The 16,816-nt window shown below is 37.5% G+C and overlaps 1 protein-coding gene across 1 annotated transcript; it reads right to left on the reverse strand.

Moving 5' to 3' along the window:
• Positions 1-3,839: 3,839 nt before the first annotated feature.
• GOLT1B (golgi transport 1B) lies at positions 3,840-16,733 on the reverse strand. Its single transcript, XM_026868118.1, has 5 exons — positions 16,711-16,733; positions 12,617-12,708; positions 10,609-10,787; positions 7,662-7,743; positions 3,840-6,314 (listed from the first exon to the last, which is right to left on the reverse strand). The coding sequence occupies exons 2-5, from the start codon at positions 12,698-12,700 to the stop codon at positions 6,276-6,278; spliced, it is 384 nt and encodes a 127-aa protein (XP_026723919.1). The 5' UTR covers positions 12,701-12,708; positions 16,711-16,733; the 3' UTR covers positions 3,840-6,275.
• Between the last annotated feature and the right edge of the window lie 83 nt (positions 16,734-16,816).

Raw genomic sequence — 16,816 nt, forward strand, 5'->3', positions numbered from 1 at the left:
TGCATGAGGGTAATAGGAGCCAAATAAACACAATACATTTTATGGATTCTTCCTAAATAAGCACTTTTCTTAATGTGTCGCTTATTTCTGCTCTGAGAGGTAAGAAAAACATTACGCTTTGGGAATTAACCAAGAACAGTTTGTTTCCAACATTTCTTCCATACTTCTGTTTCCCAGCTCAGCTCGGCTCCTCTCCTCTCCTCCTCGAGGAGATGCTGAGGGTGGCAGCAGCACCTTAGGGGCTGAGTCAGCAGCAGAGTCTGTCTCAGCTGGCTCCATCTGAAGCTTTATCACCCAGGCCACACAAATCCTGAATTCTCATTAAAATCAACCCAATCCTTCATCTTTTAAAGGAAGCACCATGATTCCGTTTCAGCCTGTTTTCCCCATCCAAGATAGCTCTGAAGGTTTAATAACTGCTGAGTTGCTTTATTCTCCCCCACTCAGGCCTGCTGAAAAACTGGCAGAGAAGTAAGAGAGGAGAAATACTGGATGTTTTGTGCTGTCATTATTTTTTCTGGGGGTGTAATCAAGTTGAGGATAATTCTCCACGTAAGTTCATAGAATCATAGAATCATTTAGGTTGGAAAAGACCTTTAAGATCATTGAGTTCAACCATTAACCTAACACTGCCAAGTACTGAACCACATCCCTAAGTGCCACATCTGCATACCTTTTAAATACCTCCAGGCATGGTGACTCTACCACTTCCCCAGGCAGCTTGTTCCAATGTTTGACAACCCTTTTAGTGAAGAAATTTTTCTTAATATCCCATCTAAATCTTCCCTGGCACAACTTCAGGCTCTTTACTCTCACCCTGTCACTTGTTACTTGGGAGAAGAGACCGACATCCACCTCGATACAACCTCCTTTAAAGTATTTGTAGAGAGCGATAAGGCCTCCCCTAAGTCTCCAGGTAAAACAACCCCAGTTCCCTCAGTTGCTCCTTGTAAGACATGTGCTCTAGACCTTCAGCAGCTTTATTACCCTTCTCTGGACATGCAAAATTAGATGGTTAATGATAAAAGGCCAATGAGAGCAGCCAGGCCACCTGGAAGACTCACTGCTGAACTGGCTTCAATATGAAAACTAATTTGATATTTAAAGTCTGACCTAATGTGATCTTTTAGGGTGACGCAAAACATCTTGGGCCAAAAATGCCTTTTCTTTGAAAGCAGTAGAATTAAATTGTGGAAATCAATTTGAAATCTTGATTTCTCTGATGTTACTGGAAGAGCTTTTGAGTGCCTCGAGAAAAGGCAGCAGTGAAGCAGCTGGACAGTAGCAAGCCCGCTTTCCCAATCTCCAAATGACAACCTGACTGTTTCAAATTCATCCAGCCGAGAGAGGGGCTGACATGCAGCAGTGTTTTGGCATGAACAGCTTTCTACAAAAGGTCAGCATCCACTTTGTGTTTTAAAGCCACGTTGTGGTTCACCAGACTAAATCAAACCAAGCTTAAAAAGACTACAGAAGTACACAACAAGGCAGCCAGAATTTTCCCAGACATTTCCGGGTCCCACTTACCGGTGGACTCCAAACTGTTGACTCGTTGTGCGTCTGATTTGAGAAGATGACGACAATAAAGTGTCATTTTGCCCGACCACATGGGGTATCACCACTCGATCCGCAGCCCCGGCTTTGCAGTTGTCACCCCGCTGGCTGCCGCAGGGGCCGCGGGCGCCGTGCGGTGCTCACGGGGAGCCGCCGCCCCGGGCGCCCCCAGGAGTTTCACTTCCTCGCGGCTCCCCCTGCTGGCCGGTTCAGGCGAGGCACCGGAAAAAAAGGAAAATGAGGTTGCGGGTCACCTCCGTTTTGCCCGTGATCTCAACGAGGTCTGCACGCCCGTACCAAACTGCAGGTTTAATGCTGTTGCCCCCTCAGCGGAGACATTCCTGTATGAGGTATGTCAGCTAGGAACCCAATGCTTTTATGAGCTTTTGGCATCACATGCAAGCAAATGCTTCAAACCTATATGTTTTTGTAGGAGCTCCATTACATACCCCAGCAAAGCAGTGCTACTACTTCAATGAAAAGTGGTATCTGCCAGAAAGTATACAGGAACACACATGCTCTTTAGCAAACACACCTCCAGACACGTGCTACTTCAGCAGGTGAACTAGACACCTTAAGGACTGGTAAAAACCACATAAATGCATTTCTATAAATAGATCTCGAGCAATAGCCCAAATTATGAAGTCATAGCACTTAGTTTAAGATAATGAATTCCCTATCAAATTACACCACACCAGTCCTGTCATTTTTCTGTAAATGGTTACACATTTGAGAGAAGGTTTACAATAATTCTGATGAAATTAGACTTGGCAACAGATTATAGCAGCTGCAGCATCTCTTTGTTGGACTGAGCATGAAATCCAAGGCTTCTGAAAGATGCTTTAATAAGCCAGGACCAATACTGGAGGGCTAAAGCTTAGAAAAAATGAGCCACAAATGCCAAATTCTGCCAGGTAAGTTAGTCTGGTAACAGCACACTAGCACTATCATAGCTGGTAATGGGAATCTGAAGGGCAGCAGTAACACCCAAAGCAAGTCAGAACATGGCAGCCAGGGAAAGAGAGAGACAGGAGTCCAAGGGTTGGCAGCAACAAGTAAAGAGAGAGCTGGGAGACATACATACTACATTTGGTTTAGGGACATGAACTCTTGCTTTCCAGCCCGATAAGCAAACCAGAAATGGAACAACTGGATGAATCTATATCTTGAAATCTGGCAAGAAAACAATTTTAAAGTAATCCAACAAACCCTTGCCTTTGACATTACCACATGGGCAAGATACCTGTCTTTGCAATGTTTCTGATACAGCTCAACTACAGTGGTACCATACTGTGAACAAAATCAGAGTCAAAGTATTCCTGGTTAATAAATGGCAACTGTTTACTGACAGTAACCGGACATGAGCTACATACAGATTAACAATGTACCTCTCACAGTTTAACGAATGTAACTAGATGTAGCTGGGATTTTTTTCCCTTTAAATTAGGGAGTGTCAATTCTCTGGAATTCTTAAAACAGAACCAACTTTGGCTACAAAATTTAGTTGAGAGGCTAGAACTTTTGCAAAAATAAATTTTTAGGGCATCAACTAGCACAGATCACCAACAAACCTCAACAACCAATTAAAATCCCTGCTTTACTGTTCTATTCCCCCTGAAAAACCTCGACAGCGGGCTGCAAGTTTACAGAGCACCACAGACTAGTAAAACTGCTTATCAGGCCACCCTCTAGGATACAGAGAGTTCATGCTCGTATCCTTGAACTAAACTGAAGACACAGAAGCTAGAACCTGCTCTGAGTTCTAGGCATGTGCCCTCTTTCTCCTAAAGTTTTAGTCACTTCCTGAGAATGAAAAGGGGGTAGTTTAACAAAGAATGTTAACAAAACATTTCCACATTTTGTTGTTTTGTGTTTGAAACTAACCTGAAAAACTAGGGGGATGTTTATGTAAAAGACTTATTGTGCCAAAAAAAAAAAAAAAAAAAAAAAAAAAAAAAAAAAAAAAGAAACCTTTAAGATTATTCAAAAGAAACTATTTACTATGAAAGTCACAACAGCATAAGATAGCCAAGCAGTAACAGCATGCACTTCCTAACCTTTGAAAAGGAAAACTTGTCAAAATACTTTCTTAAAGTGTGCATGTAAAGAGACACAAAGACAAATTATAGAAAAACATACCCATTTATTCAAGGTATGACAAGAATATTTACAGTATTCATTTTCTCAGAATAAGATCCATCCTTATGATTTTTAAAGCAGCAATTATAAATTACATTTAAATGGGGAAATGTTCTAAGCATGTTTCTGTTAAAGATATTTTTACAATGACAGAAACACTTTAAGGCTAAGTCATTTTGACCTTAGCTGCCACCCACATTTATCTTGGCAAAACTGTCTCAAAGACATTACCTTGAGGGAAAATGACTATGATAAATTCAACATACAATTTTGTTCCCTCAGATGCTTTTCACAATAGTTCACATCTGACAAAAACTGACTTCTGAGTTTAAACAATGAATTAAATAGAAGTGAGATGAACTGCCTATATCCTGGCATTTCAGAGGGCTAAAAAAATCATATACAGCAACACATTCATCACTTCTGAAAGATATCATCAACTTCCTTTTTGATGAAAGTACTTCAGCTTACCAAGCACTTTGCTTTCAGAGCTCCATAGCCATGTGGTACAATCCACCTTTCCCATCACATTACTTTCAAAAGACAGGAACAAAAGTCTTCAGGTAGCTGACTTCCAATGTAGATTATGAATACTGCCTGCTTTAAGTACTTGATTCCCACAGTATAAACCAGTGCTCTGCCAAAGCAAATAAGATGAGTTTGCTAAACTGCTGTAGTGTTATTCTCTAGTCATTTTAACACACAACAGATGTACAGGAGCACTTAAAATTCGTTTATCTCTTGAGGTAGAAGCCACAAGTCATATTCAGTCCTGTTTGTAAACTACAACATACATGCCATCAGGCAAACACAGCCATTTTTTGTCATTTATAAAATAAAACACTGATTTTTCAGACACTATTCATTGTAAATATAATGGCATTTTTTTTCCGCTGAATCATTCTGTGCCTGTTTGAGAAAGAAGTAAATTAAACATTGGGAATAGTAGATTGTGGCTACTTATACAGTTATAATGAAAATAAAACATGCTTATGCAAATAAACTTAGCAACTTCCAAAAGGGCTGGTATATGAGGATTCTTGTTAAAAAGTTGTTTTGGAAAATACCAATTTTAACTGCATAATGAAGGAAAAGAAAACAATCCCAAACCCAGTCATTAGACCTTTAAGAATACATAGCTACTTGAAATACTACCATTGCATTTTGGTAATTTTTTTAGGATTATATTTAAGGGAAAAGAAAATTAAACACAACAGCAGCCCCCAAAGCCTGCACAAATACAGTTCACTTAATGATGACATTTTGTTAGGTGAGGATACTACATAACTAAATCTATTGAAAGTGGGACAATGTTTAACATTCCAATAGAAGCAGAAATGTAACCCTTGCATTAGTAGGGGACTTTTATTCCAAATTAACTAAGATTCTATGTAACAGCAAAGTTGTTGCTGTGACTGATAGAAGTTTCAAGCTATCTGAAGATAGCTCAAGCAACAAGTTACAAAACATACAGAGACTGGCACTTGATCTTTAGTTAGCCCCATTAGCTAGATTTTTCTCCCCATAGACTCACATACACAGAACTTTTAATTTTTCATTTTATTACTGTAAAAAATAAGTCAATTTGTAGTTCCAGAGTAAACAAAGAAACCTTAGCTTCAAACTATTTAAAAACAAAGGTTCAAATTTTGGTAAGATACATTTCACAGGGTTCATGTCAGCACCTTAACCAAATGCATTTTTTGTGAACTAAGCATATTTCACAAAGTTTCATGTTAGTGACAAGGGGCTACATTCTCAACTGGATGCAAGTGTAACATGACACAAGGAGAACAAACTGGAAGAGGAGTGTGAGCCAGTTTCCAGAGTTCCCTGTTGAGTTCTACATGTTCAGAATCAACATTTAAGACTGCAGTTATTAAAGATTGACCTTTTGCATATTCCGAAACGGAAGGCAAATACAATCAACTTACATTTGGCTTTGAAACATTAAGATAACAACGTTTTATTTCATCCACATATTTACAAAAATGTTTACTACAGAATCGTGTAGGGTTGCCTTTTTTTTTTTCATAATACACTTAAAGATGAATAGTCATCTTAACCTTCATGCAAAGATGCACCTCTTGTTACACAAGAAGTTTGGGGGTTTTTTGTTTGGTTGTGGTTTTTGGTTTGTTTTTTTTTTTTTTTTTTACACTCTGATAACAAGCAGAGGGTTGGATAAGTTTGGGTCACCCTTAAAAACATAGGCCTGTTTGCCCTACTGCACCTTCAAAATAAGGAGGTAAAGTACAGGCACTGTTAATTCCACAAGGATTCATTGCCTCTATCTTTTTTTCCCCAAAACAACAAAAATAGTCTTGAACAGTTGTCACATGGGTTATTCCATGACTTTCACCTCTTCAAATTACTTCCTGAACTCTGGAGTTACTTTCCTAGAAGCACGCTTGCTGAGCTTCTTTTCTAATGTATATTGTTGACTATACATTTTAAATTAAACTGTTATGTAAAGAATGTAACAAGCTTTTCCTTTGTACACAACTTTGTGCTGAGTATTCTTCAAAAGGATTTCATAAATAATACAGTAAGTTTAGAATTGGTCTTCTGCCCTCTTGTCATTATACCATGTTGTTGCTTTCTCCAACTTTATCTACAAGCTGTAGAAAAGGAGACAAAAAGGTTTTAAGCTGCATGACATTTACGTACATTGAGATTACTCTCAAATATTACTTGCTACTTGCACAGTTAGTATGCGACTGAAAATGATAGTCAAGTGGTACTCACCGAGATCTCATGATTTAAGTTTGTGAAAATTAAAAATCTTACAATTGTGTTTCTGCATGATATGTTTTTCTCATATAGACATTAACAGTGCAACATGAAGATGCAACAGAATGAAAAGGAAACAGAAGAATGCAGATAACACTGCTAGCTTAATGATTAAAACAAAACAATACAGTATCAGCCACACATGCATTAGTAGACCAAGTAAGATATTTCAACTGACCATTACTGTGGATTCTCTTCTGAGCCTACGTAGGCTTTGAATAAAACATTAACAATTACCTTTCTAAAACAAGATTTAACCCCATTATGATCAAACTAAATATGACTAAGTAAGATCAATTGACAAAAGAAATATCCAATTGATCATGAATTCTTAGCCAGAACTTGGCCTAACTAAGATCGGAACAGATGATCTTGAACATTTAATTTTTTAAAAACCAGCCTGTATACATCTAAGTTACACCCCCTATTAATTTTTTAGTAATAACTATTAAAACTGTTACTTTCAAAACTAGGATTAAAAATGCTTATGTTAAAATACATACCAAAATTAGCACAGTAAAAGTAGTTGACTGAAACAGCCTAGACTACCATCTTTCTAGCACTTATTGTCTTCAAATCTCTGGCTATTGGTTAATAAAATGGAAAACTGCATTTGAAAAAATACAAATCTTAGTAAATAGCAAAATGTAGTCTGGTGCAGTGGACCTTAATAAACATGATGAACGATTATGCATCATGAGAGTTTCTGGATTCACCATACAAGCTGCAATTTAACATTGAACTAAACTGTTTGCTTTTACAGGCCCCTTTTCATAAATATATCCAAGTACTACACAAGAAGAACAGTGTCCTGCACATTGTACAGACAGGAGAAGAGGCACAGAACAGTGGCATGATTCGCTTATCTGGTCACCTAGGGCTAACAGTGAAGCAGGAAGCAGAACCCCAGTGTCCTGAGTCACACTCCGGGGCTCTTTCCACTTCACAACACATAAGCAGGGGCAGCTTCTGAAAAGGTGTCCTTTTTGCATCTAGAACTCTCTCACTGCGAATGAAGGCGATCTGTATGGTGAAAGAATTATACAGGACTACACGCAGAGTAACTGCTCTACAGTTCTATTTGCTTCATTTCTGATGCATTTCTACTATTGCTGTAAGAATGGAATAAAAACCAGTACAAGCTTCAAAACTTGCATGAGGTACCAAACACTTACCGAGCTTATACCAGGTAAATTCAAGAGATATCCAAGAACTGGAACTCTTCTAATGAAGCCAACCACCACAGGAAAGAAACCCCTTCAGGTAAGATATCAGAAGATTGTATTAGTTTTTTTATAATTACACTATTCTCATATTGCTATAAAATGAAGAAATAGGAGGTATTTTTTAAACCAAGATTACATAAAGTCTTGTAGCTTGTCAGCAGCACATTAATTTTACCAAATGTATCAACATACATTCAGCAGAGATAGAAGAAAACTGGGAAAGAAACACATTTTTAAAGGGACTTAATTTTCTTCATAGATGGCAACCTCAGTCAGCTCTTAAAAAAAATAATGAAAGCATACTCAACTTAGGCAACAGAACTCACACTCCCAACTCATTTCTCAAAATTACCATACATATTTTGAGAGGATTTATTTTTACATTATAGGAAATACGTTATCGCAATACCCAGTGTAAAAACAAATGAAATTAATTCTGAGTAAACCCATTTGAAACCATATATGGTGCTCCTTACATTAACCAAAGAAAATGAAACATGCCAGAGTTACATATTCACTTATTTCACAAATTTATGTAAAGTCAGAGATTTGAATCATGCTGCCTAGCACAGCTGCTATGGTGCAGACCCCTGCATTGCCCACTTTGTCTCTGCAGCAGGAAAATAATTTTTCTATGGCACTATCTCAGTTGTTTGCAGTCAATTGCAGCAGTTCAGCTGGTGGTGGCATTCTGAGGTATCTCTTGCTGAGCCATACATTCCCTGTGTAGAATAAGGATTAACATGTAATGAGACCTCAGCCACAGCGAAACAGTGAAGTTACGCAAGTCTCATCATCCTCTTCACTACATCAGTAAGAACTACTTGCTGGGCAACATCAATACCAGCAAGTTTTTCTTGGAAATTTTCTTTTTTTAAAGACCAGATTATTTTAGCAGTCCAGTAAATTTTGATGCAGGGCACACAAACCACTTGTGATGAATTAAAACAACTGGTGTAGCCAAGAATAAGAAATAGTCAGTACAGTTAGGATAACATTGTTATCTATAACTTCGGATGCCTGTAACCTGAACAAGGCTCCAAAAGCTGCTTAGAGTTCTAGAGGTATTGTCCCATAATAGCCTTCCCCAGTGAATGGAGTCTGAGCATGAGGAAGTATGGCAAAAGACTAAGCCTCTGACAGGAAACTTACAGCAGCATGTTAAATAAAGGCAAGAAAAAAAAAAAGATGTTTTAGATTTAAAGCAGAGTAAACTAATAATTGTGTGTATGTCTCACTTCAGTCAGATGCATCTCAAAACAAACTAATCTTAGCAATCCTGTCATTTAAGTGTTCCTGTTCACCAATCTAATCATTGCTTTGTGGACAGCAGGGGCTCTGCAATTACTGCTACAGGGCATATGAAAGGTGACTGTGTAGAAGTAGGCTATAGATGCAAATCAACAACCTACAAGTAAAGATTCTAGAGGGACCTGGAGACCTAGTGGAACTGGTTTAGTGGTCAAAAAAAAAAAAAAAAAAAAAAAAAAAAAAAGTAAACACTGTATTCAGTGATTTGGTTGTATTCAACTCTTAGTCTGAGTTGAAGTGAAATTACCAGAACTTTAGAATTGCTCTTGATAAAATATAAAGGTTTTCTATATAAAGTCCTGGTAACCCACATAAATGGAACCATTAGGATACACAGAAATACCCGTCCTTACAACATACTGCCCTAACAAATCCAAAGGTGCATAAATTGATCTGGTATTCCTTGGGCTTAAGAAAATTATGTACTTCAGAGACTGATGATAACCAGGGAAGTTTTCTGTTGTGCAACCAGAGGAATCATATAAAATGATGCTTGAGGAAAGGCTCCACTTTTAACTTCTTCAGAAAGGAGCAGGTTACTGGAAACACAATATTGGTTGAAACGAACAAGACTGAAGCAAAGAAGTCTTTGCTTGTAGTAGTAGCTAGCTAACATTTTATTTGAACTAAATACAAGATTAACATAGAATTTTATTGAGTGGAAAAAAGAATGCCATAAGAACAGCAGTTTGATTCTGATTAACAGGAACTGTACTATTTAGCCAGTAGCTGAACACTTAAAAAATATTTTAGGTGTCTGTTGCTAGATTAATAAGCAATAATGAAACAGTCTTCATAGGAACAAAAGTCCAAGAACAATTAAAAGTCTCCCTTCTTATTAGTATATTTTGTACTTTGTTCTATATGTTCTCTATGAAGTATGGAACTTCAACCATGAAAATAAATATAAAATGTAGATATATACAGGTTATATCAAATTCTTTCACCATTACACTACATTTGTGAAGAAGTTAAATGACACATTGTGAAAGCTATAACATGTATTAGGATTGCTGTTTAAAAAAAATAAGAATTTTTCATCTTTCCTTAACTCAGACAAGATAATGGTAACCAAAGCCAGTAGTTCTGACTATACTAGAGCAAAAGGGTAATGAAACATGACATAAAACATCTTTTCACTGGACAACCATAGTAATGAAATTGTAAGGTTATAAACCTAGGATGTTTGTAACCAAGTACTTTGCCCCATTTGTTAAAGAAACGAACAAACTTCCCACACACAAAAAAAGTATCTAATATCCCTAATGATTAAATACTTGAACTTTGCACTGCTATTAATTTGGGGTCCCAGATATTTTGAAGCTTTACAATTCTTTGGTTAGACATAAACAGTACCAAAGCCAGTTTTGTATATGCCTCACAAACATTAGCAGATTTGAATCTTGGAAAAATACTTAACTAACTTTCCACCTCTTGCAAATGTAAATCAACAATTTTATATAAAATCTATCAAAAGCAAACATTTAAAGGTTGCCACTTTGCCAGCTGCAATGCAGCAACATTAAACAAATATATTTATTCTGAGATACACCAGTACAGAAAGGTATTTTGAAACAAGTCTTACCTGAATAATAGGAAGAACCCATAAATTTCAAGGATCATTCCTATTAAAGGCCAACCAATGAGAACTATGAGCACACCACCAAGGAAAAAGCCCGTTGCTTTCATTTTGTGTTTTTGAAAGAAGAATCGAAATGTTCTTTCTAAACCAATAACAAAAGACAAGCCAGCCACAAATAAAACCTAGAAAAGAAAAAAACAAAGAAAAAACCCAGCTAATTGTAATCCTGAGTTTAAAATGTAAACACATATATATATATATCTATATATATCTATATATATCTTGTACAAAATTAGGTTGCATTTCTTGCACAACTTCTTTTAATACCAAAAGATAGATGGTAAGAAGAAATTTACTAGTGATTTTCTTTTGTAAAGTCCATCTTAAAGCATTTGTAGCTAGCATTCAAAACTCTTCTCTCAGCTACTTAAAAGGAAGAAGTCTACCTTTGCGGTCTCTAACAAACACAATTATGTCAAAAGACCTGGTGACAATAGTTATATCTGTCCTGTAACACAAGGACAATCATTATCCACAAGCAGTGCTGAAGCTTAGTACTACTGACAGCAAAGGTTCCTAAAAAACTGAAAACACACATGTTACAAAAGCAACTGTTCTGTACTGTGGGCATCTTCAAAAGCTTATACTGATCTACTGAACAGCACAAAGCCAAAAAAGGAAAATAGCTGAAGAGTATTATGTTATCTTACTTGTTGGTTTGGGTTTTTTACACTTGTACAGTCTTTCTACCGTGTACTGGTTCCAGTATAGACTGAACACTATCACACCAGCCCCAACTAGTCAGAACTACTTTTAGCGTCTTTTAGCAACAGAACTTGTAACTATTTCAGCTTGCAAGCATACATCCAGACAACATTTTTGCTGAAAGGGATAGTATGTCAGATTTTACTCAAGATTATAGACTAAATTTAAGCTTTTTATATTAATAAGCCACTTTAACACCTCTTCCCCCTTCTGATATAGTTTTTTTAAACTTTCTGTAAGGACACAGTACCTTTTCTTGCATAATCTTTGGTTACCACATAGACTGCTATTGCCTCTTCCTATCTACATTTCCATCATTTTCCCTAAACCAGATCTCTTATTTCCACCTTGCATTAGGAAAGGAAAAAATAAGCATTATTTTGTTTTTTAAACTCTTTCACTATATGCTTTATTGATGGTTCAGAACAATGCTTCAACTAATGCACCCAAATTAAAATACAAATTTTTAATATTTTCCTTCAGTGAAGCTCAGTATTTGACTCTGCTGCCACAGAATTAAACTGATCAGTTTTGACCACAGACTTTTAGGCATCAGCAAAAGAGAATGCAAACCTCTACCAGGCTGTGCTCTTGGGTTAGCTGGTGAAGCCAAGAACAGCAGAGGCACAGAGATTATCACATTCAGAAAACACCCTGTCATTTTATATTTGCTTTGGATTGGGAATTTTGTGTACCAGAACTAGGATTTATTTTTCTATGATGCTTTGATCTTGTAAAAACTGAAGATATTAAATCTCTCCACTATGAAGGGTGATTGGCTCTTCTAAACCCAGACTATCAGCAATTCATACTTCGTTCTTTCCTAATAAAACACTGCAAAGCTACATTTGCTAATGTGTACAGAACACTTCACTATTCTTATCCAAATGCATACTTAAATTTGACAGTTATCTTAAAAGATGGCAAAAGAAAACATTAGTGATGGCAGCCAATCTGAAGATTGTATTTGCAGCAGCATAACAAGCTTCTTTTTGTCTGACCAACATATCACAGGCTTGACCTAGAGGTACAATATTTAGATTCATGTGAGCTGTTCTAACTTTAATCAGGAAAAATTATTCACTCCTGTCACTTAGTATAACTCTTGCTTTATACCAAATTGCCACAGTATTCCTTGTGATCCAGTTTCAAATTGATAATTTATTTTATTTTTAGTTTATTTTTAATATATCATATACTGAATTCTAAGCAGTGCAGAATCTAGGACTAAGCAGAAGGCACTTACATTTCCAATAGCCAAAAGAGCTTTGTCAAAGAAGAGTATCATTCCAAAGAAAAGGAAAAACACTCCAAAGCCTGTTAGTCCCATTCCAATCTCTGAAAAAGAAACAAATTTAGGTATGTAACAAAACATAGTACCAGGAAAAACTCACACATAAAGACCGAAAAACTTAGAACAGCCAATCTACAGCCATTTTAAATTTATAAAAAAAGGTCAGCCTATTTTATGACCACTTAAAATCTCTCCTGAATGTACAAATATAGTATGTCTTGTAGACACCAATTATTTAAATAGACGAAGATCTTTGAAAGCTGCTTATCAAAAAAAGTACGTATTTGGAACTATATAGTGAAACTGAATGCAACAACAACAAAAAAAAGAATCATGCATATATATAAAGACCTCTCTTTTGATTTACTGCTAGTATGGAGAAAAGGACTTTTTTGTGAACAGGTAATGAAACTTTGTTTACTATTTGCAACTCTTATCCCATAACATTTACCATAGTAACACAAGCACACTAGGTCTTTCCATCCTCCTGATGTCTTACATTCCTTACATTGTCCTCCTAGGTCTTACATTCCACCTTCCATAATCTTGCATAGCAGCCCCACTTCCCACAATTTCTGGACTGAACACAACTCAGACTAATGCTATAGGCTCCTTCCAAGTTACACATGTGTTGATAGCTATTAAACACTAGCTTGGGTCTCCAGCTAGTTGCCAGTGTCCTCAGGCTAGAAATGTCAAGCTATGATTAAAGCTACCATTTGACAATAGCCTCCAAGCTATCCTGAAGACCATGGTTAAAAATACATCCCACTTTCAAAATTAAACCTCTAAGGCCTTCCTTTGACTCTCACACAGACTGATTGGGAGAGAAATAACAGGAACAGCAGCAACATGGCTGCAAAAATCTTTGCATTTATCTGTGCACTCGCCCTTAACATTATTGCTATCCCTGTGACCAGAGAACTTAGAAAGCTACAGGATACATAAAACCAGCTAGCAAAACCAGCCCTAATACCATAGACAGGCTGGCAGCCCAGTTTGTGTCTCTGGGTATATATATATTTTGAAGTTCCCAACAGTTTTGTAAAGCCTGAAACACAAAAACAAAAAACCCACCCACTAACACAGTGGTAATTGCTACTGTTAGCCAGATCTACCTAAATGTATTTTAGTTGCACTTTTGACTGCAATGTAGAGCTAGTTGATCATTGTTGCTTGAAGAGTTCAGGAGCAAAGACAGAGTGATATTCCTATTTCAGAACCTCCATTTAGTTACGGAAAAAAAATTTCAAAACAGCTGAAAGAGATTTGTTAGAGCAATATTCAACTTCCCGAACTTCTTGTAAGCAAGCTGAAGATCACATGGTGTTAAATCTGTAGTTCTACCCTGTATTGCCTGCCCCTTTAAGCTTTTGCTATGAGGGTTTGAAACACCCAGAATTAAAACTAGTAAGTAACCTCCTACAACTTTTTTACTCCAGACATTCTCAATACTTGTTTACAAGGAAAAATTGAATAAAAATAGTATTTTCAATAAATCTGCTGACTGAAGGCAATATAACAATTGCAATCTGGCCTTTTCTCTAATAATCTTTACTTTAGAAGAGCAGAAACAATTTGTATTCTGGCAGGAAAACACTTGGAGACAGGACTCCAGAGAAATTACCAACTGCCAACAAGATAAATATGCAGTCATGGGAAGCGAGTATTCACTCCTCCCTGCAAACACAGCACAAAGTAAGGATCTAGCAAGAAGGCAGAGGCCAACTCCCAACAGCTATGCAATTACTACTCTGACACTGCTGTACTCACTTCAAATATGTTTGTAAGCACCTACTCCTACAGCAAGTTCAGATTCATTTCAGAAGGCAAAGACATTCTCTGGTTAGTGGAGGGAAAAGAAAAAAAAACAAAACCAAAAACAAACCACAAGGACCATTCTCATTGTCCCAAAATTACTGCTAAAAGATGAGTATTCCAGGGCTACTATTCTCTGCTGCCAATATCTCAGAAGAATGTATTACTGACGTGATTCATATCAGAATTTGGACATATATTTGACTAGCATTCTTAGAATAAAAAAACCCCAACACACCGACATTTGGTACTTAATCTTTGCAACAATAACTAGGAATTTTTTTATAGATGGCATGAACTATTTTTAAATGCTTTCTCCTGCACCAGAAGACCCTTCCCATATCATACAAACACAACATTTTCAACACCTAGAAATGCAGAAACACATACCAGCCATGTGACATTTACTCTGGATTTTTTAAAAAATTATGATGTACTGAGATAAGGGAGCTATGCTTTCTCAATGTTCTGCAGAAATCCTGTAAGCTATGCAAGAGTACTGGAGTACTGTATCAAAAGAGTTTAGTAAATATTAAGACAAAATTAAGATACATTGCTTGTGAAAGTTCAGGGAAGACAATGCACATTCTCTATCTTTTGTATAGAAAATAAGAATGGAATCATGCACTAAAGGCTTGCAGAACATGAAAATTAATGCAGTTTATAGTTTATTAAGTTTGAATTTTTAAATTATTTTGCTAGCAGTATTTTTTAGTATTGAAAAAATAATTTGCTTGGAAAAAAATAAGTGCAGTCTTTTGCAATTACTGGTGATTTATAACACTATTCAGTGAAGCATTCCAAAAAATGTTCTAGACTACAGCTGCAAATTTAACTTTCCAAACATCAACTAATGCAGTGGTCCTCTCCAGGTATTTATCATGCTACTCTACTAGTGACTCTATGATGAACTCTGTATTTTTCCAGAAAGCAGTGATTTTAAAAATACCTGACTAAATATCTTCAGAATTTCAGAAAAACTGTGAAAAAGATAAAACCCCCTGAACTCCACAGTATTTCACTTACTATTCTTAGCTCTGAAAGTTAAAACTAACAGAGTCAGCACTGGAGTTAGCTGAAGGTCCCAAATGAGAAACTAAGAAAAGGAAAAGCAGCAAATAGATCTCCTCTTTCTGAAAAGATTTTACTTTCTTTCCCAATTAATACTCTGGACAGGAGGATCAGAGAATGGGAAAAAGCAAAGCTCACAAGGGTTTAATCAATAAAAAAAAAAATACTCCAAGGGTTAGCACCCATCCCCATAACACAGCACAGTGCCTGAATTTATCAAGACATCACTGACCTTAACTTAAGCCTGCTTTTCTGCCTGTCTTCATCCCTGGCCTTGACTGGCTCTCCAATATCTCCTTCTCCAGAATCCTGCTATCAAGTTAAACTTAGTTCTTTTAACTTAGTTTTCTACATCTTTCACACTTGTTTATAACTGGCACTATGGTACCCATCAAGCAGACTCATTTTCTTTCACGGCAACCATGCCAGAAACATATCATATGCAAGGTGTTAATTCAAATCAAAGACCTAACATTCTCCTTTACCTCACAGTTTAAACTCTTATGAACCCCTTTAATTTGATTTCTTTGTAATTTCCCTTTCAGCATCTGTATTTCCAAATATTTCCATTCAGTGAAAAGAAAACTACAGTTACATACAAGTACTTCTTTTTCCTCTCCAGATTGAGTGTCTGGTCCTCACCTTAAAACCCCCTCAGTGTCACCTGCAAACATGTAGTACAGTAGCAGTAAGTTAAAAGAAACACAGCAAAGCTATGTAATTAAGTGATTCCAAACCACTAGCGTCTACATGGAGGCATACTAGAAGACGTTAGCTAATTGTGACTTTTGTTTACCGTTCAGCTTTCATTCATTCTCGTCATCGCCACGCCACAGCAGACCTGCCAGCACGGAGGAGTTCGCAGCCCGAGACAAACGCAGGTAGCCACAGCGGCGCTGGTGACTGTACCATTACACGGAAGCGGGCTTCGGCGCTACCGAGCGCTCCTCCGTAGCCCCGCACACCAGCTCGGTTTCCGGCCCACCTGGCAGCTCACGGTACCCACCGCCAGACCCGAGGCCAGGACCAGTTCTAACAGCCCTCACGGAGTGGCCACGCCGACGGGCGCGGCCAAGTGAGCTCCGCCTGCGCCCTCCCGTTCCCACCCCGCGGCTGGGTTCCAGCCGGTGTCTGCTGCGGGCGGCAAACGGACTCACCGACGGCTCCCCCTGACCCACAACAGCCGAACTACTCTTCGGCGACTCCCACCCCAGCGCTGGGAGCCTCCCCTCCGCGCCGCACCTGTCTCTTATACACATAGAT

Source organism: Athene cunicularia, assembly GCF_003259725.1.
Source record: "Athene cunicularia isolate RWA chromosome 1 unlocalized genomic scaffold, athCun1 chr1_part2, whole genome shotgun sequence".
Classification (NCBI taxonomy): Eukaryota; Metazoa; Chordata; class Aves; order Strigiformes; family Strigidae; genus Athene; species Athene cunicularia.